This window comes from Silurus meridionalis, chromosome 7 (assembly GCF_014805685.1).
Source record: "Silurus meridionalis isolate SWU-2019-XX chromosome 7, ASM1480568v1, whole genome shotgun sequence".
Classification (NCBI taxonomy): Eukaryota; Metazoa; Chordata; class Actinopteri; order Siluriformes; family Siluridae; genus Silurus; species Silurus meridionalis.
In genome coordinates, this window is record NC_060890.1 from 7036397 (window position 1) to 7063387 (window position 26991).

Here is a 26991-nt window from a genome sequence, read left to right on the forward strand (position 1 = left end):
TACATAAAAAAAAAAAAAAAAAAATCAAAATGAGGTAGAAATGCAATTAATGACATTAGATTTTTTGTGCTGTGCTTTTTAAACTGATCTCATGGCAATCACACACACACACACACACACACACACACACACACACACACACACACACACACACACACAGATAACAAAAGATCATGCAGGGCGACACGGCTCATAATGAGCAGAATTACACAGAGGAGAGAATTAACTGGCCAAATTCAGTACGCTGTTTAATGCGCACACACACACACACACACACACACTTTAGAGTAGAAATTCATGGCACAGAAATAAAGAAATAATAGGAGAATGGCTGGCCTGGTTCGAGCAGCTAAGAGTCACATTCTAAATCTCAGAAATGTATATTATGCAAAAAATAAGTTAGCTTAGCTCTTGCTTTCACTAGTTGAATCAAACATTTGTCAATAAATGTGCACAAGAATTCTCTAATTAAACAGAACTATACTCTTTGACATTACAACCAACCAGCAAAATGTTCTCACAAAACACCAGCAAAAAAACACTTAAATAAACACTTTTTACTTATTTGATCAGAAAAAATATAATTGCATGATTACGTTCAAGAACCCACACACCACAATTACCAATGAAGATTCTGAAGCTTTTTGCCAGAAAGGTGTACAAATTGTGACCATCCAATACATGTACAGATACTTTCAATAGACCATTATACAGTTTTTATAACAAAATATTCATTTTCAGGTGTATTTTTTGTTTTAAACATCTAAACACCCAGAGTAACAAGTGATCCGATGATATTTACCTGCTCACAGGGGATGGTTCTGTGAGCTGAGATGGTAAGGAGAATACAGAGATCACAGATGGGCAAGTTATTAATTCTCATCAGGCTGCAGCAGCCGTGTGTAGACCGGTGGGAAGCCCAGAGGCCCTGCAGACAGATCTTCCTGTCAGTCTGCCTCAGAAGCTCAGAGCTAGTGCTGATCTAATGCCTGGATTCTGTTAAATCCCTCCATTAATACTAATCACATCATGAGCCTCTCCACTGCACACAAAAACAGCATGACATCTGCTCCAGGACTGCGGTGAGATTACACGCTCTTGGCCTTTACAGATGCAGGGCAATGAAGTGTTTTGGAGTCAGTGATCAATCGCAAAGTTTATTCAGTCACGCCGTGACATTAGATTTCAAATGGAACATTTGGTTGAGCACATATACACCTTAAACTAGGATTTCACCTCCACCAGATGTAGTGGATTATATCACATAGGTACAGCATGTGGTCCTTTCCCCAGTTTTAAAAATACATTCTGCACTGAAATGACATAGTAATAAAATGTGCAAAAATGTTTTTTTGTTGTTGTTGTTTTTTTACATAATCAGCAATATTCATAATTATTTTACATCTTTTCATTGTCTTTAAAAATTTCTTTCCCTTTAATGATAACGGACATTTTTGGTCTGATCGCATTCAAGTGTTTTGGCATCACCATGATTTTAGCCATCAGCAGTTGGAAAAAAAAATTGAACAAAACTCACAAATAAAAGGCAGCATTGAAAAACAACCACAACAACACACATACAAATGCTATGAAGTATACATAAAAATAAACAAACAAAAAACCCACCTCCAAAAAGGTATATACCCATTTTTAACACTTTGGAAAAGAGTAAAAACAATTTAAAATACTAAAAAGAAAGCCGAACTGAATATCAAATTCAGGACAGGCCACACCATACAATAATGTCTACATCACACACACAATCTCACTCTACACTTCTGTTCTTTGTCTTATAACATTCTGGCGACGTAAAAGCTCATGTCGTTTGGTTAACTGTGGAGTTCAGAAATAAATAGTGTTTGTGCTGCATTAAAAAAAAAAAAATAATAATAAACCCTACTGGATGATGAAAGAAACCCACAGCCACTAAGAGAGAAGAATATTAACACTCAAGGCTTCAGTAGATAAAGTTCTTCAGAGTCAGTAGTCACTGGTCAGGGTTGGTATACGTCATGGGGTTCAGTGCAGGCCTCCTTCTCCCTTTAATTTTCAGAGATCCGTAGCGAGCCTGCGACACAAACGGAGATACAAATGGTGGTCTTTACTACAATCAATTACTGCAATCAATGTCAGTTTCTTGAAATGGTGGTTACTTTTACTCTAAATGCAAATTCCTACTTTTATCAATCCAAATGAGAAACACAGCACCTCCTTCCTGTGGATTCTGGAGCCTGGGAAGCACTTCTACATTATGACGTGATACTTGCCATTCACAATAGATTCAACAAGAGCGGTAATGTTTTTATAGTGTGTTCATTCCATGTTGAATAAAAGCGATTCACACTAGTGTGGTGGTAAAACATCAACTGATAAAATGTTCCACTATACAATGATCAGGAATAACTTTATGACCACCTGCCTAATACAGTAAAACCCTGTTGAACGAGCATAATTCGTTCTTGAAAATTGCTCGTAGGTCCATTTGCTTGTACGTTCAAACAAATGTTCCCCATAAGAATGAATGTAAAATCGATTTAATCCGTTCCGAGATCTCATTCGATCGCTTATTTCTGCACTTAAAAAGTATTTGTAGCCTATTTTAACAAACAAATACACCGCAAATTACCGTACGGCATGTGGTAGTGGTTGACTGCGAGTGTGAGACGCACACCACGCTCGTACTTTTCGACTATTTCCTTCTTGGTTTCAATGGAAATTCTATTTACTTTCTTTTTCCCCCAGTCATTTTTCAAGATTTCTAGTGAAATAAAAATATAACCCTAAAAAAAGTTACGTTTTTGCTGCACTGAACAACGTGAGCGACCGAGCGATACGTCATTAACTAAGTGACTGATGCTTCCTTCGGCCGAAAGCGGGGAACCGGCAGCATGGGTTTGCTTGTGGCTTCGAAATTTGGTCGCAAAATAGGGTACAATTTTGCGAGCAAGGTCGCTCTTATCTTCGTTTGCTCGTACTGTTAGTTGCTCGTACAATAGGGTTTTACTGTATTGTGTTGGTTCCCCTTTTGCTGCCAAAACAGTCCTGACCCTTCGAGCATTAACACCATTAACTTCTTCAGTAATTTGAGCTTAGAATTAAAATAAAAATTTTAGTCTGTTGAATCGGATCACATGGGCCAACCTTCGCTCCTCACGTGCATCAATGTTCATTAATGAGCCTTGGCCGAATATTTAACCCCGTCAACGGTACACCACTGTTCTTTCCTTGAACCACTTTGATAGATATTGACCACTGCACAGTGTGAACACCCCACAAGAGCTGCAGTTTTGGAGATGCTCTGACCCAGTCGTCTAACAATAACATTAGTCTTGCCCATTTTTCCTGCTTCTAACACATCAACTTTGAGTACAAACTGTTTACTTGCCTAATATATTCCACCCACCAACAGGTGCTGTGATGAAGAGATAATCAGTGTTAATCACTTCACAGGTCATAAAGTTATGCCTGATCGATGTAAACAAGTACGAAAACTAGAGAACTTCCAGTAATAAAATACGGTTCTCATTTGCATGGGACTCAACCATAAATCTACCAATAGGTTACTGGCAAAAATCAAAACAAATAATATATAAAAAGGTTATAAATCAGTTAATTACCACTGAAAACACAAAGGTCTCAAAAAGCAAAACCACAATGATGCTTTAAAACGTATTGAACGTAACGTTTTTATAAGAACAACAATATCCAGTTGTATAAGTGTGCCTTTATACAGTCATATTCATATGTATTTGGACACTGACAATTTTGTCACTTTTCCTCTGTGCATTATCACAATGGACTTGAAATGAAGCAATGAAAATGTGATTATGGAGATAGAAAGGCAGGGCTCATGAACCAAAGCATACCACAACAATCACATGTGTTATGTTATGGGCATGTATGGCTGGCAATAGAACAGGGTCACTAGTGTTTATTGAGGTCATTGAATCTAGAAATATAAGGATAAAATAAAGCATTTAGAGCTTTACTTTCTGCTCAAATCAAATCAAATGCTGTACAGCTGATAAGAAAGTCGCCTCAAAATACAAACAGATAATGACCCATACCATACAGCAAATGCAATACTGGAGCTTCTTAATGCAATGAGATAAAATTTATTATTTAATGGCGTGAGTGAGTGAGTCACCAAGCCTCAAGCCATTTAAGCAAGCTTTTTATTTTATGGAGACAAAACTGAAAGCAAAAAAGAGAAACAATAGCTGCAACAATATCTGTCTGGCTGCAGAAAAGGCCAGACAAAGAATCTCAAGAAACCAGCCTTCAGACAGTCATTGATTGTAAAGGATTTGCAACAAAGTATTAAAATAATCACTACATTGTCTACAAAAAAAAAAAAAAAACAACAGTACGCAATCAAAGCGTACTTGACATGATACCTATAATTACCTTGTAAGTCTGAGAAATGCTGGTGGTGTAGTAAAAGGCAAATGGACAAAAATTGCACTGCTGTCCAAATACTTATGGCCTGGACTGTGTACAGCGCAACAGCTGTTGTTTTTCTGTTGCATTCTTTTTTTTTTTTTTTGCAAGAAAAAAAGGATTCAAACATAAAAGCAGGCAAAGCTATACATTTTCATCTTTCTTTAAAAAAAAAAAAATTACATATTCAGATTAAAAAACATTTAACATAAAATTGAAGTGAAAATTGATTTCTCTGCACTATATCTTTATCTCTATCTCACCTGCACCACTTTAAAACAAAGATATATATATTTGTATCTAGTAAGGCTCTGAATAAGGCAAGACAAGTGAATTTCTTTTGGATAAACATTTTTAGCATACGCACGTCTTTCCGAAGTTTGGTGCGCGTCACTTTGGTGCTTTGAGATCTCCTGAGGCCGCGCTGACTTACGGCTTCGTCTTCAGAGAACACCGTCTCGCTATCGTCATCACCTCGGTGGTCCTCGTCAGCGTCCTCGTAGTAATCTGAGAGGAGAAATACATATGCAGATTAGCATACACGACAGATATAAAACCTAGAGGCCCAGAGACAAAAAGAGATCCTTTGTCCAATTCCCAGGCTGGTCCTGGCACAGCTTTCTCCCTGAATGCATTGAAGACTTTGGAGCACCAGCCTGTGCCAGTGTGCTGCACATGTCAGTCAAGCGACCGCGCCACAATACAGCCTGTGACACATCCCTCAAAATCCAACAGCAAGACCATCAAATAGGCAGTGAACTTACTGTTTCTGTGCATCACATTTGACCACATGGGGGCAGAAGAGACACAGCAACTACCCAAGTCTCACCTCTGAGCTTCCTTTGTTCGACTGCAGACCTCAACAAATGTTTTCCATTAGTGAACCAGAACAACTTCCTCTGACTATGGCAGAGTCCATTCTGCATAGCAATTTTTATTTTTATTTTTTGGGGTTTGACTAATACACAGCCTGGTCATGAGGTCTGTAATTACTGAGGTTATAAGAATACTTCAGATTATGAAAGCATCTGCTGACGATGCACGCCGAGAGATAACGTGTCGGGGATGAAAGCGAATACGTAACTCACCTTTTAAAACGATATTATATTCTACAGTGCGCCTTTAATCTGATTAGACGTGCTAGTCTTCAGGCCTGAATGGTCACAAACACCTCAGGCCTCATATGACTGAGGAATGTGACTGATTGAAGGAAAAGGGAGGAGGGAGGAGGACAAGCGCTTGAAGCAAAGAACAAAGAGAGCCACTTGCCACTTTGACGGTGTTCCCTCAGCTGACCCCATTCCTTTACAAACACCAAAAACGGGGCTTTTAATGAGCGCTGACTGAATGACACAGCCGCTTTTGTCTTCTCAGTCATCTTTTTGAATGAGGGAAAAAAAAAAAGGATCCTACAATTAGCGGCTCGCTTAATCAGCACACAACCTTGGCCGTCTCTCTTTCTGGCGGTGGCATTTTGAAGTGACTCGCTTTATTGTGGCTCCGTCGCAGATGAGATGAAAATGACCTGGATGCTGGCGGAATTTCAAATGTGACTAGCGCATTAGCATACCGAGATAGAGTGCATTAGGTATTCTGCTCAGATGACGGCTTACAAATACCCCCCCTTCCCTACCCCCTTCCACCGCTGTAAATTCGCACAAACCGCCAAGCTTTCTTGCTTCGAAAGCGCCGCCTTTGCTTTATTATCCTCTACCGCTCGAGATGAATACGGAATCCTTTCTATTTGCTGCAAAGAGCTGGGAGCGGATAACAATGAGCTTTGTTGGATGTGGTCAAAATACCCTCTTTGAGAGGCTCTGTCGGCGTTTACATTCCGCAGAGATCGTACTCTGTAACGCTAGACAAGCCTAGGACTTGGTTAAGCAAGACACACTTCATATTTAACACCTACAGAGGTGGCACTAATGAACCCGCCAGGCAGAAGAGTGTGGGGACCAAAAAGAATGGGCTAAAAAAATACCCGCTACTTCAATTCAGCAATTAGAGAACAGCATGTTAATCATTAACATTTACAGTAAGCCGAGATTACCGTACCGGCTCTGTCGTGCTGAGTGGAGGCTATTGCTCTCCTGGCTGGATTGGAGCTGGAGTAGGAGGAGAACTGTCCCCCATCCCCTTCATCCTGCGGGATCTGAGTGAGGTCAGCCATGCTGAAACTTCTCAGCTTCTCCGTGATGGCTCCCTGACCCTAAAGAGAGCAAACATAACATTAACATAACATAACCTTTGCTGAGCAGGACATGATTGCATTACGATTACAAGAGCACCACGTTAACAAGCATGCGTGTGGACGAATGTTTCAAAAGTCTAAATGGGCTACGGTGATGGAGAGCCGTTGCTAGTGCAATTATGTGAGAGCGCATGAATGAGCTGATGTAGAGTGTGCCATGATGGAGAAATCGTTAGTGGTTAACACTGTATGTGTGAATCTGTATGAACAGTTTATAAAGAAAAAGGAAATAAAGGATTTCTTTTTCCCCCATGCTGTAGACTGGATACCATTACCTCCACTGGAGATAGCAGGAAGGCAGAGTTCCTATAGGACAGTGTGTCAGTAAAAGGTAGAGAGAGAGAAAAGATTGAAACCAGGGTTAGGATCCAGAATGGAGAAGATAAACAAGGTGTGAAATAAGGTTGACTCAGAAGAGGACAGAAAGACATAAAAACAATATAATGCTTAGAAGATATGGGAATTATCCCTTTTTTTCCTTTTAAAAAGTACCCTTCTCCCTCTTCTGTAATAATATAAATGCAGATTTGGGATAATTTCCATCAAGGCATCAGTTGAATATAGACTGTTTTGATTTGAAATACAGTAATCCCCACTTACCGCGGAATTGCATTTGCCACGTAACTAATTGGTTTGCCTGAATTTCCCGATCTCTCGCGGATAGCACGATAGACCAAAAAAACTTAATAACTGAAATAATCAAATGTATTGATTATAAAATGAAGTAAAATGTTAATACAGTACTGTATACATAAAATAGAATTTTTGGGCTGGTGTCCAATTACCAGGGTTTTTCTGTTTGCATTACTTTTTGGGGCCCTGTGTATATATATGCACGAAACTTTATGATTTATGTTGCAATGAGGACGCTAAAAAGTTAAGGAAATAAATATGAAGGGAATATTTGACTGTCTAAAATTCCATATTAAAGAGACAAACGTATACACATAAATAATGCCCATAGAATCACCAGATACATTTACACAAACACACCAGGTGAACAAGAGCTATAGCACACATGAGCACGTGCGCACACACACACACACGGTCATGCAGTTCGTCACTTGCCTTGACAGCTGCAGAAACAGCTGCAGTAGCTGCTATACTTAAGCCCTGCTTGCCGAAGTGAAGCATTGTTTCATAGCTGCGCTCTTTAGCCTGAACAATGTAGTCATCGATTTCCTTGAAGCACAACAAAATAAAGGTTAGAGGTTCATGCAGGTAGATTCAGAACAAGACAGCAGAGAAAACTGGGACATAAATCTTTGGTGAGCTGAAAACCTGACTGTCCTAAAACCTGATTTAATATGCCAAAAATGTACAGGTATGTGCTTTTTTGAGCATCCCATTCCACATTTAGTCTCCACTTGCTGTTATTATAACCTCCACTCTTTTGGGAAATTGTTCCACTAGATTTTTGAACAAGGTTGAGGTTCACCCATCAGTACAAACCCATGCGTAAGTCTTGAGTGGCCAAATTGGGAACCAGGTCAGAGCTCTGTTGTGGAATCAAGATCTTCCACTTTAACACATGTAAAGCAAATCATCATGGAGTTGGCTTTGTGTACAGGGGCATCGTCACGGTGAAACGTTTGGGTCTCCGAGTTTAAGTGAGGGGGGAAATGTAATGCTATTGCATCCAATGGCATTCTATACAATTGTGTGCCTCCAACTTTGGTTTAACAGTTCAAGAAAGAACCACATATGGCTAGGAATAAAATGACAGGTCTCGATCCTTTTGTCCATATAGTGAATTAGCATAAGGACAAACTTACAATTTGTAATTAGAGAAGTATGATGCAGAGCTACATTTGCAAACACTGTCAAATTATGGTCCTCAATTGACACCAACAGGAAGCAACCGCTAAAACTTAATTGCATACATGCTGTGTAGATTACAGTGTGCGAAACACTACACCGTGCTACGCAGGTACTGACAACTCAAAGTAAAATGTCAAAAAAGAAAGCCACACTGATACCAAGTTCTAATAACGTTAATATAACGTAATATTAACGTTATATTAACGTTAATATTACGTTATATTAACATTATAACGTAATATGAAATGATAACACTAATACAATGGATATAAGCCATCAGTGTAAGCAATTAGGGTGAATTAAAAGCGCAATTACTCTTTCTTTGGAAGTTAGAAGAGGATGTAGAATCTTTCTGTAGATTACACTGGCTCCTCTGGTGTAGGGAGACACGAGCCAGATCACACAGGCAATCTTGATTTCATAATAGAGGGGAAACCTTCATACACAGACATACAGACACACAAAATTGCATCCTATTAATCAGACGAAATAATTACACGCATTAAAGTGCGTATTCCAACAGACTGATTTCACACATCCCAAATTAAAAAAATTTCATTAAAGGCCGAGATTGCCTTCCTGCATGCCTTGAGCCAGGGCGCACAACACCAAATCCCCAAACTTGTTTGTTTGGTTTGACACCAATCACGTGCAATCAGGCAAATGAAGCGTTCGAGGCAAGAAAGGTTAATAGGTATGATTAGTGCGCTGTCAGTCTTACCATGCTACGCTGAGGTCTGTGATGGTTTCCGCTACAGTGTACAGCGCGAACACGATCCAGTACATCATCCAGCGGACCTGCGTTGAAGAGGAACAAATAGGTTGAGGATAAGGAAGAGATTCATAATATACACATTCATGCTGAAACAATAAATATACACACAAAACAGCCTGCACACTTTTTTCCAGGCAGTTTTTTTTTTATTTGAGGCCCATTAGGTACAATCTGTTTTTTCCCCACCCACAAGATTTGGTTCATTATGGTTAGGTGGGTTCGAGATTTTCAAGTAGTGCGACTCAGGTGCACAAAGCTTCACCTCAGGATCTACACTGTACAGACAAAAGTATTGAGACACCTGACTTTTATTGCCATATGTGGTTTTTCTGTTACCACAATGCTGGAGGCACACAAATGTATACGCTGTCTTTGGACACAGTAGAATTAAATAAAGATAAAGAGCTTTGACCTCAACCCTACTGAACACCTTTGGGAGGAATGTGAACACTGACTGCACCTCAGACCTCCTCACCTCACCTACATCAGTGCCTGACTTTACCAATACCCTTGTAGCTGATAAACACAAAATCTAGTGGAACATCTTTCCAGCAGAGTGAAGCGAATTAAAAGTACAAATTGGGAAAAATTGTGAAATGTGATGCTCAAAAAGCACATACAGTCCTTTTATATCGGCTAAATAATCTTTGGCTAAGGGCAATTAATTGTTTTTTTTTTCTGTATTATATCACATTGTTAATATCTTTAAATTTATTTGTATAACTTAGAAGTAAATATGGGCTTTCTCATACACTGTACAAATAAATGTTGGTGTATAAAGCTGTTTATCACTAAAGATATGAACACAACCTGAATTAATGCACAACTTGTCAAATCTTAGAATGGCACTCATCATAGTAGCAGAGTCCAAGTTTGAGAATATTAAAAACCCGGCCTGCTTACGAGCTCTTTTACATTCAGTGTGGGCAGAAGCCTAATCACGCAGAGTGGTTTCTTAACGCAAATCCAATCACACGTTTCTTCCTGGCACGAGATGGAACACAGTGAAGTGTAACAGAAAATCATTACGGCCGTGACTTTAATTTCCATTCCTGTTCTCGTTCTCATTTTCTCTTAGTCCTTGTCATTCCCCCTTGGTGTCTCTCTCGCGCTCTCTCTCTCTCGTTCTCGGTGCGACAGGGCCTGTTTTGTATGCTCTGCCTCGTGTAGCTAGTCTCGGCTCGGAGCAACGGCAGGCTTTCACAGAGCTCCTTAGCATTTCAATTTCAAAAGGTAGCGCAGATGATCATGTGATCCCCCCAGCCTTGGGCTGAGCCTCTCCGGCATATTAGGTGATATTTTCAGCTTGGCTGAACAAAGTAAAACGAATCCATGTGCAGGCCGCGTCACAAGCCTGACAGGCGGCATCACGTTTAATTGCTGACCTCCTCGTGAACCTGCTCTGGGTTTGAGAATGAACGATGGATTGCATCAGCCCAGGGGAATCGCTGTTGTGTGGCGGTGACAAACTATTAACTGAAAATCAGCTCGCCATCATGCAAGAGCACAAAAATAATGCCGGTTCTCCTTTTCATTGCTAACAGCTACAATAAAATTGACCTCAATTAGGTCAAGTGGATTTTTTTACTCGCCATAATCCTCCGGACATTCAGCAGTCAGCAATTACCCGGCTTTCATTACAGAGGTATGCAGGATGTAAGCAGAAGCAGAGTGTTCTACCTTACAGGAGGGGGAAATGTGAGAGAACAGTGCTTCGAGAGCTGCAGCTGTGGGCCGCCGTCCAACACAAGCATTCCTTTCCTGTCCAACCCCGCCTGAGGACTTGCACTGACGGCTCCTCTAAAAAGCAGGCTTAGCAACAATCTGTTTCTGCATGCAGCTAGCCTGAGCGTAGAAACACTACACTCTGTCCATACAATCATGAAATCATTTGGTGTTGACAAACAAAGTAATATTCTTATGCATGAGAAAAACCGTAGCTTAATCGCGAAAGGCCTGAGATTCTGTTAAAACGCCGTTAAACTTCAAGAAAAAAAGGAATAAAGAAAAAACAACACCCGAGCACAAAGCATAATTTGTCTGGGCTATTTTGGACATGATTTGAAGAGTCTCTGAATTACTGGTCTGCCATTCAGTCTGCTCTGAAAGACAAGCGTGACCGCAGCCAGGCCGTGTTTGGGGAGTTGCAAAAAAAAAAAATTGCTTTTGTGGTCGAATGCTCTTTATTCTGTTTTCCAGTGGCAGTTAAATTCGGTCTCCGTTCCATTTGAACACAACATTTTAGGGAATGGCATAAACATCTGTACCCTGAAATTAGGCGTTTTCTCCTTCTGTTAATTTGTATTTAATGCATGACACTGGTGAAGTGAGGCAACACAAAGCTAATATTATTTGTATTTCTTTGGGTGGGGGCTTCTGACTTCTAAATAATTTAACGTGTGAAGAGAAGCAGCGTGACGCCACATTTGTATATAATTTTACATTGATCAGATGACCCCAAAATCCGATTAATAAAAAGATATTTGGAACATGAAAGCAAACATAACCAACAAATTGGAGTACCATAGACTGTATATACATTATATGAATAAAAGCTTGTGGACATTTGATCATAATATTCGTGTGCTTTCTGGACGTCACATTCCATATTTAGTTCCCATTTGCTGTTATAATAATCTCTCTTTTGGGAAGATTTTCCACTAGATTTTAGTGTTCTTGAGGAGATTTCAGCCACAAGGGTGTTAGTAAATTTAGGTACTGATATAGTTGAGGTGAAAAGGCCAATTCATCCCAAACGTGTTCAATGTGGTTGAAGTAAGAGTTCTATGGCAGGCCATTCGAGATCTTCCACTCCAAACCATGTAAGCCATATTTTCATGAAGCTGGCTTAGAGCACAGGGGCATGGTCATGCTGGAACAGGTTTGAGTCTCTTAGTTCAAGTGAAGGGAAATTTTCATGCTACCACATCCAAAAGACATCCTGTACAATTGCGTGCCTCTGACTTTGTGGTAACAGTTTGGGGAGAAACCACATATGGCTGGAAAAGTCATGTGTCCCAATACTGTGTCCATATATATATATATATATATATATATATATATATATATATATATATTACAATATAGGTCAGTTGGAATGAATTGCATATTTATGTCGTTTTACTATGATGACCAATAAACAAATGTGACAAGTCTAAATTACTTCTAATCCTCAGTTAAAAAAAAATATTCTAATTAAACCCGGATTGTCTTGCAATCTGGACACGGCGCGAGCTTTTCCCTCTTAGCTTTACCATTCAGCGATGTGCTTGAGCCACCTGTATATTGTTTAGAGTCGTAACCAAAACAAAAACACAAACTGTAGAGTGAATCAGAGCATCACTATGAGCATTCATATCCAATTTTCAAGCTCATTCAGCAAGACTGAGCACATGCCCCCTCACTGACAACAAGCTTGCACAATGTTTTTTGTGTCCCAGAAAAACCTTGAGTGGAAAGAAACTTTTTTTTTTTTTTTTAAAACATGGGACTTTTTTAGTTTGGCTGTAATTAAGCTCACATGCAGCAGGATCACAGAGGAGCACAGTTGAGCTCCGAAATCCAGCTGAGCTCAGCATTTAAGTAGGCGCAGGCTCCGCTCTCACTCAAGGATATATATATATAAAAAAAAAAAAGTAACAACGTACATCATTTCCACCAATTTAAAAGAAACCCCCGTGCGCACGCATACGCTTTAGAGTGATAATGGTGTTTTAGGGATAATTGGAGAAGCTGCGAAATGTATTTAGAGGGAAGAAAAAAACAAACAAATCATAAACTTTTTTTTTTATATAAGTAAATGCATTTATGACTACTCATACAATCAAATCGATTTCAGAGCTTTATAATGAAATGCATCATATTTCCATACAGGGGAATTAAACAGGGAATGAGATGTTTGCTTGTGCAATATAATTTAATCACCTCTAAATATTACATTGTTAGAACATCAAGTGTTGTTTACTTCAGTTATATTACATTGCTCGAACATGCCACATTTTTACAAATTTGGAACAGGAGAGGGTGCTTATAGAAGAAAAATAAATAAATTGACCAAATAAGCAGCCTTGTTCTCCTGAATAAAAAGGTAGATGAGCAAATAACACTAAGGGAATATGATGAATAGAAATGGATTAAATATGCTTTTTGATCTGTGGCCTTGCGGCTATTCGACAGCTTGTCTGGGATTATGTTGGAAATGTATTTATGCATCACAGTGAAATCACTTAAGATCCACCTTCACAACCACCACTGCCAGCAAGCAGTTCCTGGTTGCACAGTTGATATTACTCTGACCACCAGTACTGTTAAAGGAAATACTCACTTTTCGGCTTTTTGATCTGTCTGTGATGAAGTAATCGATTACTGTGTATTTTTTAAAAGGGCAATTGTAGGGGTGTAATGTGCATCGTAAAAATATGCAACGCACACTGGGTATGAAAGCATTCAACCAACTACGCATTTGATGTAACTGCACTGTTTAAACAGCAGAGGTCCAATTCAGCACATCCCATTAAAACATATAAATAACTCTGGGGTCACAATGAGCCACAAGCATAACGGGGTTATACAATAATCTTGTAACCTTTATAAAGTACTCTTCCACAGGTTCCAAACATGTTGGGTGCAGAAGATGGGAATTTTAGCTGACTTTGTAGCTCTATAAATCAATCAAAATAATGCCTCAGTTCATTCAGTTTAAATCACTGAAATGTTCTCAAATTATCAAAATGTTGAGTATAAAGTAAAGGTCAGCCGATGTGGGATTTTTCTCTAGGAGACGCCAATGCTGATATTTTTAAATAAAGGCAGCCGATAGGCGACATATGATGTCGATTATTTTGGATGATATGCTTGGCCGAATATTCTTTTTTTTCCCCTCCCCTTCATCTCATAAAATCTTACAGTTAATTAACAAGATGTGATAAAGAAAACTGCTTAAAGTAAACCTTTATTAAACAATACATGCCTTTTCAATCAGTTAACTTGTTACTAGGTTTTGTACGGTCCAGCTTTTTTTTGTAGTTTCTGTATGACAAATCAGCGGTGGAGAAAGAAAACTCAGATTGGCTATTTATCTTATAAAATGAGCTCATGAGAAAAAAGCAAGAAAAATTCTCGCTCTTATCTTTGCAACTTAGCAGACGTGATTCAAAAAAGTTACATGGATCCGATAGTAACGATCGCGGGAGTTGTAAACACTGCTTGCTTCATGTACAGTTTTAGGTCTTCCGGTTTCCCTGTTGGGGCACTAAAAGACATTACTGCCACCTGCTGGTATGGGAGAGTTATGTTGCCTCACTTGTGCGCAGAATGTACACACACAGTTTGATGTGTCAGATGCACCTGCCTATTATATCGGCCAATAATGATAATGTAAAAAACGGCCCGATTAATTGCCCGTCTGAGCAACTAGTCGACCTCTAGTACAAAGTAAGTACAAGTAAAACTGATTATAATGCACGGTGAGGTTTTTTCTTTTAATATTTTTCCTTTAAATTTTGTTTAAAATATTCTGAGAATCAAAGTGAATCGAAGTGCACCATTAATAAACTGTAAGCAAGAGGGGGGAAATCAATATTGCACAGGAATTATGTAATATTTAAAGCATAAGTAATAAATGGCTTGATACAGAAGACAAATCAATAACAGCTAATGGGCAAAATAAGCACTTTTTTCACGAACAAAGCAACCACAGATTTCGCATTGAATACATAAAAGGGTTTTGCATGACTGACTCAAAATACATGGATAATATCTTCCTTTATGCTTAAATTTATTTCCCTTACAGTCTCACTAGCTGATCTGAATGCTCAGTGAAGGGATGTACTGTAGCCAAAAAACTTGCAAAAACGCTGGTCTAATTCACTGGAGGATATCCTCCAAATTCCTGCGATAACGCATACCAGTAACCTCAGAAAAACTAAGAGCAACAGACACAACAGCAACGAGAGAAAAACAATCCAAAAAGGTAATTGCTGCGTTACTAGGACTATTCCCATAGTGACACCAGCAGCCTCGATATAGCCGTAAAGCATAGAGATAAAGCTGGTGCAAAACAAAAGCGAATAAAAGCCGAGACACCCTCAGGCAACCTCTTTCCACAAGAGATTATTTGTGTAAATCCAAATCAAACATTAACCCCCTAGACAGCAACAAGTTCTTTCTGGCAGTAAGGCAAAAGGCATGAATCAGTAAATATCTTCATTTTACTGTTTTCAGTGTTCCATCTATAATCAAATTTGTGTGTAAAAATTATTCACACTGGTAGGAACAGCCTGTGACTGTAGTTTGTGGTCTGCAGCTGCACTAAATCTCTATGTCTAAATTAATAACACAGCATTCATTCATTTATACCACATGGACAGACAGACATACAGACAGGCAGACAGATAGATCACAAAAGTTAGTACATCTCACATTTAAGCAACTATTTTAGTATATCTTTTTAAGGGACAACACTATGAAAATTAAACTTGAATATATATCTGAGGATTTGAGAATTAGAATTGTGGATCTCCACAAAAATGCCTTGGTTATAAAAAGATTGGTAACATCCTGAAAATGAGTTACAGTACAGTGGCCAAGGTCATACAGAGGTTTTCTAACACGGGTTCCACTCGAAACAGAGCTCGCAGGGGTCCATCAAAGAAGTAGAGCCCTCGAGCTGAGTGCCATGTGCAGAAGCTGCTTCAAAAGACAGAGACATGAGTGCTGCAGCATTGCTTTAGAGGTCCGCTTGCCAGTGCTCGGACCATACGCCGCAAACTGCAACAAGTTTGTTTGCAGGCCGTTGTCCTGTCCAAGAGCATGAATCACTGGACTCATGTCCTGTGTTCTGATGGGACTAAGATAAACTTGTTTGGCTCATGATGCCCTCCCTTCAGTAGCGGCAGTTTTCCAACATAATGACAACTGCCTTGCTAAGGAAGCTGAAGGTGATAGTGACCAAGTATGTCTCGAAAGAAGCGCTATGTGTCTAACATCCAGCAGCTCCGTGATATCATTATGGAGGAGTGGAAGAGGATCCCAGCTACAACCTGTACAGCTCTGGTGAATTCCATACCCAGGAAGATCAGTAGGCAGTGCTGGAGAACAGTGGTGCTCACACAAAATATTAACACTTTGGACACAGGTTCACTTAGGGTGTACTCACTTTTGCTCCCAGCTATTGACACAAATGGCTGTATATGTGGAGGTATTTTTGGTAATTTCTTGGTATTTTTGGAGGACAGTAAATCTGTACAGCCATACAATATATATATATATTATTGAATATATTCAAGTTTTATTCTATAGTACTTTGAGAAGATATACTAAAATGTTTGCTGAAATGTGAGGGGTTTAGAGAGAGAGAGAGAGAGAGAGAGAGAGAGAATCATATACTATATAAGAATGAATCATTACTCATTCATGAATACACTACATGGCCAAAAGTATTCAGACACCAGACTTTTCCAGTCATAAGTAGTTCTTCACCAAACCGTTACTACAAAGACATTTGTAGATTTCGTCTTTGGATGAGGTAGCATAAAATGTTCCCTTCATTTGAACTAGGAGACCTGTTCCAGAACAACAATGCTTCTTTGCTCACTAATGTGCGGAGAGCTCGACCATGGTGCAGCCACAAGTAACCGAAAGTTCAACAGAGCCAATCTGTGTGTGGAAGTGAAATCCAGAGCCAAAAGAAATTTAAACAAGTGCAATAAGTCAGGTTAAATGTATGCACACTAAATCATCAAAGTACATTAAAAAAGAACTGCTTAGAACATTAATAAATCCAGCTGCTTGTCAGCGTGTGTGTGTGTATGTGTGTGTGTGTGTGTGTGTGTGGGAGCGAGCTCGGGAATTGTTTTCCGAAAACGCTGTTGTGTTTGCGCACAGAAGACTCCTGACGCAAATCAGCATCACAGCATGTGAATGTTAATCTGAATCGGGCCTGCAGGCTGCCGCCCTCACACACATGCGTGGGCTTGCACAGAAACATAACTGGAAGAACATGCTTCTCAGATAAATACTGGTACAAAACAAACCATGAAGTCAGCGCAGGTAGTTTTTACACTACACAGCCAAAAGTACGTGGACATCCGCCCATCACACCTGTATGGGTTATTCCAGATTTAGACATCATTAACGCCACTCTTCTTGAAAGATGTTCCACCAGATTTTGGAGTGTGGCTGTGGGGATTTGTGGACATTCAGCCATTAGTTCAGGTGCTGATGTTGGGCAACATAACCTGTTCTTCCTTGGGGTTTAGGTCAGGGCTCTTTTGGACTTCATCCATAACAACCTTAGCGTGCAGGAGCATTGCCATGCTGGAACAAGCTGTTATGGGATTGAAATGAATCCTAGAACTTTTTTCCTCCCACTAATATTTTCTGGATCGTTTGTGCGGTTGAGAACACAGCAATCACGCTCTAGCACGGTTCGATTGCAACTAATTGAACTCGGGATCGATGGAACTGCAGGACGTGAACAAACATGCTGTGTGATGTGGGTCTGGCCAATGAGCAAAAGTTTTGGGAGCAACCGACCTGTCATACAACCCTTTCTGACTTTTTTTTTGGTTCCTTTTATTAAATGTTTTATGAAAGACCAATATAACCAGCAAAGAAGGCAACAAAGAATCGATTCGTACTTTACAGGACAGATCAACATGTGTTCAGGCGAGTCATTGTGACTCGCAATATGTGCATTTACTTACATATTCTTTGACATTTTTGGTTTTCACCGCTTTGTACGAGTAGTACGCTGGGTACAGGGTTCCGAACAGCAGCCTGAGAAGAAAAAAAAATATATTAGTTTCTTTGCATGATGAATTGCCTGTCAGAAGTGCAAGTGATGGTTATGTTTACACTAAGTGATCCCTCCAGCCAGCCGCTCCGTGTGTCCTGTGCTATTGAGAGCCACCCACTGAATTCCTCCCACTCACTGCGTTCGCAAGATAAACAACAAGCTCCTTCTCACCTCAATGCTGAAAGCAGCTTAAAAAAACTAGAGAGCGTGAGAAGGAGAGAAAAGACAAAAGGACAAAGAATCTAGAATAATCATGTAAAATGCCTAACATGTAGCATAAGCTCCAGCTAATGTGGTTCAGCCTGTGGCTCAGAATTGGTTGAGCTGATCAGAGATCAGATCCACTTAAAAGAACAGACGGGCTCAGGGCCAGACTTTCATCTGAAGACTGCAGCTCCTCAGCCGAGTCTCATTTACTGCCTTCCACTCAGCCAAGTTTTGCGGCCGAGGCTGTGGAATAACGCGCTGTGAAATCTTGCAAAAAAAGCGGTCCCTCTGCCCCACCCTGCCCCTTAAAGCTGCGTCCACAAAACAACTTCTTCTAAAGGGGCATATTATAGCTGAATGGGGAATGTTAATTACAGATGGTTCTTTACAGAAATTCAGAAATGCTAATTACAACAGAAACATGCTCACATAAAAAAAAAAAAATTTTGATGCCTTTTGTTGGATCACAAAATTGCAGTAACTCCACCAATGTTACGATCTACAGCAAAGGAAAACCAGAGAGTAGCATTTTGGACAAAACTCATCGGGTGTTCTAATACCACACACACACACCATTACTAGTATCTACATTTTACACATATATTTTAGATTAGAACTGTGCAGAGCCTCATTAACCATTAATTAATCATCATCGTCATCATTAGCAGCATGATCAGTACACTTCATACTTGTAACAGAATCTTGGAAAAGTCACCACAATTAAATTCCATCCAAAAAACTACACTATTTGGTCAAAAGTATTGGGACACATGACTTGTCCAGCCATAACGATTTTTTCCCCCAAACTGTTACCACAAAGTTCAAAGCACACAGTTGTATAACATCTAGGAAGATTGTATTAGGTGGAGTAGAAGATCATGACTGGCCTGCTACATCAGTACCTGAGTAACAGCCTTGTGGCTGAATGAGCATAAACCCCTACAAGCACACTATTTTAGTCTGTTTGAAAAACACATCTGGGTTAAGCAAACGATTTTTTATGTATGCAGTGGTGGACTAAATGGTTAGAGTCAGAAGACAGACAGTGGGGCTTTTTGATAAAAATAGAATAAACTCTGTAAATGGGATTTCCTTCCTTTTCTGCATGTCATCTAACATCAGCCATCATCCCAGATTCCATTCTGGTGCTTTCCTTGGCATAAGCGCAAACATTAAACTTGATTGAAACGATTAGCGTAAACATGAACATGTTAATAACAATAGTTCGAATAAAGGTGAGGTATGGAAGATGATAATAAAAAAAAAAACTTGGATACGCTGGCCTAATGTTAATCTCGGAAGATGTCGAATGTGTGCTTGACTCGGCAGCACCACTACCAGAAACATACCTGGCTGCTCGGAGTGGTCTACAAACACTAGCCTGTCAAATATCCATAAAATGACTCGGTGTAATTAGATGCAAAAGACCTGGTGAACCTCAGCGCTCCATGGCCCTTTACACACGCTGTAGTGTAAGAAAATCCATGTGGTCCAATTCTAATGAAATCCTGCCAGTTATAAATATATTCAAATGAATTTATTATAACAAGCTTCTGGACATAAAGGCTTGCTTGTGTTTCTGATGAAACTGCTTCATACTGTCAAGCCGCTGTGGGCGAAATTAGCCCGAACAGCCTCATGATGAAATAGCAGAACAGAACGCGAGGAGCCATGATGATGCATTATGAAATAGATGTTTTCCAAACTGCCTGTAAGACCTTTTGGCACTCGCTGGAGCGAATGCACCAAGCTCAGAGGCGAATAAGGAGGAGAAAACGAGAGAGAGAGAAAAAGAAAAAACACTTCCCCCGTCGTCTGTTTCATGGCCCACATCCACAGATTCACCTTGGCAGCGGTTTATTTTGCTGTTACTATAGAAACAGCAGAGCCGCAGGGATCCTTTCAACGGTGTTTGGTTTCCAGTACACACTTCCAACCAGCTACGCTGCATTTTGAAGGTTCGGATAACTGCAACTTCCTTTAATATGGTTCCTGGGGTTAATAACGGGCATTTCATTCATTTGACCATTGACCTAATCAGCTTTCAATGAGAATTTATTCCATCTGCATGGCATCTGAACAAAGAGAGGTTTTTAGCAACACACTGCCACCCAAGCGTTTTCTGATCTCTCGCAGATATGTGGCGACACATTTTGACTTTTAATTTCATTTTTGTTCACTGACCACGATCAAAACTGAGCAAAACTGTTGTCAAAATGAATGACGACATTTCAGTTGCAAATGCTTTTCTCTTCGTATGCATGTATGTGGACTAAATGCATCTAATGAGCATTTAGACCGAGTGTTACCATAGCAACATAAATCTTTAGAATCCATCCGCAGTATAACTACACAAAAACGCTATGAGGTTCAATACTACAATGAAATGTGAATCCAGCCACACCTGCTGCCTATGCTATCAACCCTCTTGCACATACGTGAGCTCACAGAGACCCATGATAGATTATTGTGGCTCTGTCGGGCAGAACAAAGACGGTAATGTCATCCTTTTAACCCTAACCCATGGCATTATTCGGCCCATAGTTTTATTGTTTACATGAAGGTAAGATTTTATTAGTTCAGTCAATTAAACACAGCTTGTGTTACAAAAACGACCACATGGTTTTACACGAAAGGACCGCAACGTTCATTACCTACATATTATACTCATCTCCGAGCAGTCACAATTGGTGGAGCAATGCAACCTTCACAGCTAAAAGAGGAACTTTAGCCAAATGTTTACTCTTCGGTACATTCTCATCATGCTGAGTGATTCTCATCATCGCTCTGCTCGTTCGCCATCTCTGTGTTTACATTTAAAACAGAGAGAGAGAGAGAGAGTACAGGACATAGAAACACATGGCTTTTCGAATGTGATAAAGGGACAAAAGCCACATCGCTGAAAAACCTGTTCGCTGGACATTTACACGGGAAAACCAGAAAAGTTAGTAAGCCCCTATTAAGTTATAATATGGAGATGATAATAATGTTAAGAAAGACAAAAGAAATATTAAGAAATTAATGATTATATTACATATATCATTATATATACACATTATATTATATAGCGTACTTGAAATTTCTGTTCACGGTTTGAAAGTGGAGACACGCGTTTCTTTATCTGTATGACGAGTCCAGGCAAGTAAAACTAAGATACATGGGAGAAAAATGTTTGGCTGCTCTGCTCTGCCAGGTTATTAAAGTTCATACAGGATATAAAACTAGCAACAACAAAAAAAAAAGCAAACAAGACATTTATTTTTTGTAAATCTTAAAGCTGCAGACAGCATGTTTCCTGGCAGATTTGATCTTTTCACTGTCTCTTTATACATTCCAACTATCGCCTTGTCTAGCTGTGATTCCTGATACGGTCTTCAATCATCCCAAGCCTTTTATGGCCTGAATTACGGATGCGCCTTCAATAATACAAATGTTATACAGGTTGAACTGATTCACAGACATGAGGAGAGTCAGTCAGGGTGAAAGTCCTAGCAGGCTTCTATTTTCTTAAGCTTGTCGCCAGAAAAGTGTATTAAATAAAATAAAAAAACATCAAAATCTTTGTGGTTGCACATAGGCATCTGATTCTAAGACTAATAATAATGACAGTCAGAACATTTGTGCTTCCAGCTAAAGAAATCAGCAAGAAAGTAAGAGAGCGATACAGTTCAGAAATCTTCATTATTTATATTTATCTGTACATCTTCTTCCATATGCTAAGAGTCTGCAAGCACAATTTCTTTATCAACATTATGAAACCTGTACTTCTGTTGTTCATTTTAACATTTTTAAAGAGCTGTAGCATCCAACCAGCCACTAACTTTAGTCTATAAAAACAGACATCTGGCAATAGTCGCAGGCAAGTCCTTGCAAAAGTGTAACATGATAGTAATAAATCACAATATCAATAATGAATCCTCCAGCCCTATGAGAAAACAGGGAAAGTTTAATACAATATCTGTGAAAGAGAGAGTCGTGTCAGGTGAGAATTGAGAAGGCGTTGTGGCAATGTTATGGCTTGTTCCGTGATTTCTGGTGTAAATGGGATTGAGCATGAAGTGGAATGAAACGGAAAACTAACAACAAAGGGTGTATAACCCTACATTCCACAGAGGCTGGCTGAAGAAAGAGAAATGAAAATGAACATGGTCCAAACAGAGAGTGGTCGATTCTAAACTGAGGAAGAGCTACAGGAAGTTGTAGACTAAACAGGATGACATGATTAAATGGAAAGGAAAAGCTGGTAGGGTGGTATTTAGTTTGTTGGTTTCTATTTCAGGTTGTTCAAGCATTTCTATCCTGACATTGGAGTGGTCTCTTCTGGGATGACCCCATCCTCATTCACAGGTTCATGAGCGCTCACTGAATTTTTATATTCAGGAGGAAAAAAAAAAGACAAGTCATAAAACAACAGTCTTCACAGTGACCAAATCTTAACCTAATTCAACATCTATGGAAGAAACACCGAGTGAGAAAACATCTATTCAGCAGAACCAAGTTTCACCTTTGTTGCACGAAGCTGTTCTTGCAGTTCATCACAATCTTACTTACTGAAGCACTTTGAGTAATGTTTAATTGGTAATGTCTACAGCTACAGTGGCTTGTTCCACAATTAAGATACAGCAGACAAAAACAGCAGTATAAAAGGATGGAGTACAAAATCTACCCACACAGGATAGACGGCTTGTTTTTGCTTCAAGATTTCCAGTGCGATTTTAGCAACATCACAGCCAGAGATCAGGTCCAGACAGTTCCCAGCTAATGAGAGTGTTTAGCGGTGCTCCAAGTGAAATGTGGCTTAAAGTAATTTGGGAGACACACCGAGCTGTTCCCTCAGAGAAGGATCCCACCGAGGTTCTCGCAATGTTTGCATATAAACAGAAAAGCGTAGATTACTGTGTTTTGCAGAAATATTTTTGTAAACAAAAATTGTTGTTTTAAATAACAAAAATAGTTTTTGTTTAAATAAAGTTCTAAAAAATATGTAGACAAAGACAAATAATAAAAATAAGAGACAAAGACACGCATAAATGTTCTATATACAGAACCATGATTTCCGTGGAAGTCTGACAAGCCGTATCTGAACAGAGATATTTTATTTTACTTCTAAGCAATTTATGATTGGCAAAATGAAGACATTTGCCTAAATCATTGTGTACCAGTTCCTTTATGGAGTGACAATCAACATGGACATGCACACCATGAAAAGTCCATTAAACAACCATTATATTAAACGTTATACGCTCCAATACCTGTGTTTATATACACTATATAGAAAAATGTACGGGGACACTGGACTTTTCCAGCCATATGCATTTCTTCCTCCAACTGTTATCACAAAGTTGGAGTGATGCAAATTTTCCATTCACTGGAACTCGGAGACTCAAACATGTTCCAGCATGACAATGTTCCTGTCCACCAAGCAATTCTGTCCTCTCTTATTAATGTTTTTTTTTTTAAATGTGTGTCAGTGACTGGTGTTAAGTCACAAAAGAACTCCAGATAAACAAATGCGCCTTACATTGCCAGTTCGTTCCCAGCGAGACGGATGAGCTTTTCTCTCTGGAGTCTCAGCTCGGGAAGAAACAGATCCTACCCTGCGACTTCTTGAAACGATTTCAGAACACAACCTCACCGTGTGCAGCTGAAAAAATACGCCTGTTAGATGGACCTTGACTTTCTGTTTTAGGTCAACTCAGAGTTTCCTGCTAAGAAACACTGGAGTGCTCCACCCACTCAACCTAAGCCAGATGGAGGCTTGTAACGAAGTGAAGCTACTAGAGCCAAAGTGCCTCTGCTCCAACATCTGGTTCAGCTCACAAACCTGGACCTGGTTTTTCCCCCTAAAAAGGCAAAAGAGTAACAAAAGAAAGCAGAGCTCTACCCCCACTTTACATTTCTTTACAACACACATGGCTAAGCATAAGTCACATTTTAGGCTATGACTTAATTGGGAATCCTGCATGCTAAACAAGTGGATGTCTGTAATAAAAGGTACTATTCGGAGAGTGTGCGTGAAGAGAGGTTGGAAACATGCAAAACTTTGTTGCGCTGAGTGGGAGTTGATGGCGCAAAAAGTGTTGCTTAACCTGAATGTGTTTTTGCAAAGCGTAAAGGAACCAGCAAACAAACTTCAAGTTTCACTCCTGGTCATCAACTACATACAGAATATGCTTCAAGCCTTCTTTCAAAACCTCTTGTATAACTCTGCATTTCCAGCCAAGAAACAGGTCTGACTGAACATTACAAAAGGAAGGAAACAAAAGGTAATGCAGTTAGAAGTTCTAGTTTGAGCTGATGAGCACCTTTAATGATTCAGAGTGGAAACAATGCCATCGGTCCTGTTCTTGTTTGGCACCACCATTTAAACATCGAACGAGAAGAGGAGTGTGCGTTCGGGACAACGCAAACATATGACTTTGCGACTAGTTTGACACAAAACCAGTCTAAAATGACAGAAGGATACTGTTGGGGGAAAATCTGTATCTCTGAAAAACAATAGCATGAGCACCAAAACCAGCCTGAGAGTTTTAAGTAAATTACATTCAAACTTGAAGGGAAGCAACCAAAAACACTAGATAATATAGATTTGCACTACAAAAAGCAGCACACACTCGGTGTTTGGACCCCTAATAATAAAATCTTTGACCGCAACAAGATGTCTGTAAAGACTGTCTGCACATCCCTCAGGGGATACGTCCGCTCTAATCCGGATTAATCTGCAAGTGCATATTTCTCTCTAAGCTTCCGTCCGTACAGAGATGCCACTTATATTCAGTGCTCTCTCCAAGTGGATAAAGCAGAAAATTATTTTGTGTTGTAATGAAGTGTGGACCACCAAAATTCAGACCTATTCAGAGACGATGGCTTTTCTTTTTTTTTTTTTATAAATCATGTGACCCCTTGAAATCAAAACAAACAAGACGGGAGATGATGTTCTACTGCAGTTATTTGAAAAACCAACGTCACATTGTACCCTCCAATTGCCAACTACTCCACCTCCTCATCTGTCCATCTGGGGTAAAAAACAAAACAAAAAACTAAAGAGCTCCTCGAAATCACTTCATCGATCCAAAGAGACGGAAAATAAATAAACGCCTGAAATGTGCAGTGTAGTGACCAAAGCTTTCAGACTTCTCAGTGTAGACGAGCAAGCAGAAAACTATGGAAAACAGACCAGAAAATAAGCCATCTTTCGATCTATACAGATGAATATCGACGTAAACTAATAATACAAAAGGGAGTAGGTGAAGAGAAATGAGGGAAAACGAAGATACGGTATAAAAGGAGAAAGAGCAGCAAATGGCCTTACATAGTTCATCAAAAAAGAAAGATAATGTGAGTTCCGCGGCCTGTGCTTATAATAAGAAGAGGAAAAGGCGGCAGCAAATCTGGCAACCGTGAGCTATATTGACTTTGTATTTTGGTGCAAACAAGATTTACTTCACATACTTAAAATCTTTGCATGAACACATCTGAGACGTGTACAAAATCCATAGAAAAGTGGGGTTTAGACAAAAGTCTTCTGTATAAAATGTACAGATCCTGGGCATATTGCTCTGCACAAAAATAATCCAAAAAATATTCTTTATTAATTACACACTTGCAAGCAATTGAATCTGACTTTACATCAGTTCCTGATTTTAAAAAGCACATACGAATCTAAAGTGTGTCTTTTCCCCCACACACAAACACAAAGCTGTATTCATTTATGGTATTTAGCTGACGCCCATATGAGCCATAAACAATCCATCTACTCTGGGGCAACACACACACACACACACACACACACACAGGGTTAACCCTAACCAGGACATTATTGCTCCTTGTTCCTGGAAACAAACAATAAGTTATACCAGGGGTTGCCATGACACAGGGATGAGTAACATTCACACTAGTCAGAGTCTTGTGATGCCTCTCTATGGCCTTCAAGAGCAAGGTGTTTTGGGTTCTGGTGGAACATTTTACCTAACCCAAGTGTAATCTGACCTAACAGGGCATTTGTTAAGTAAAACGCCAGGATTATGTAGATGTTGTATAATGCTCAACACACCCAGGACTGCTAACAAAGTACGCACAAAGCCTAGTCTTGTGGTTTTCTTTTCATACCTCCTTCCAAGCTCACTGTTTCGGGCTAGCAAGAAGGCAAATATGGTTTCCATTCGTTTTAGATGAATACACGGGTCTCTGATAAAGGAATGAGGTAGAGGTGAATCTCAGGCTTTTGTACTGATCACATAGAAGCTTCTAGTGAGGTGAAGTTTAAAAAAAAAAAGGAGTATGAATGTTGAAATGAGACAGGACTTACACCACGGCCCTCGAGATGATCCACGACACCATGTTTCGTCCAGGCCGCAGGAGCGCATGAGAAGGCAGAATCCGGCCCGGTTACACCACCACAGCCAGCTAGGCTAGACTACGCTAAGCTAAAGCCGTTAGCTCCGAGCTCTATGCTAACACGCACCGCGGTTTCAACTTTCTACAACGAAGTCCAACGGGGGACTTTCAGCTTCTGCGATACGGTCTCTGAAAAATAATCTCTACATCTCCCGAGCCGCCGGCAAACAGCAGGAGGAGGAAACACCGAACAAATATGGCGCCTGTATACAGAACTGGGCTGGATCACAGCGCGCGACCTAACCGACACCGCTTTTCTGGGCGGAACACGCTCGCGCGGCAAGGTGCACGCGCTGACTTCAC

At 39.8% G+C, this 26991-nt stretch overlaps 1 protein-coding gene across 1 annotated transcript; it reads right to left on the bottom strand.

The window, feature by feature from the left end:
* Positions 1 to 1144: 1144 nt before the first annotated feature.
* Positions 1145 to 26991, bottom strand: reep3b (receptor accessory protein 3b). The gene is made up of 8 exons (XM_046853921.1): positions 26600 to 26991; positions 17993 to 18065; positions 9234 to 9310; positions 8828 to 8948; positions 7760 to 7873; positions 6496 to 6649; positions 4808 to 4947; positions 1145 to 2068 (listed from the first exon to the last, which is right to left on the bottom strand). Exons 1-8 carry the CDS (start codon positions 26629 to 26631, stop codon positions 1988 to 1990), a joined length of 792 nt encoding a protein of 263 aa, XP_046709877.1. The 5' UTR covers positions 26632 to 26991; the 3' UTR covers positions 1145 to 1987.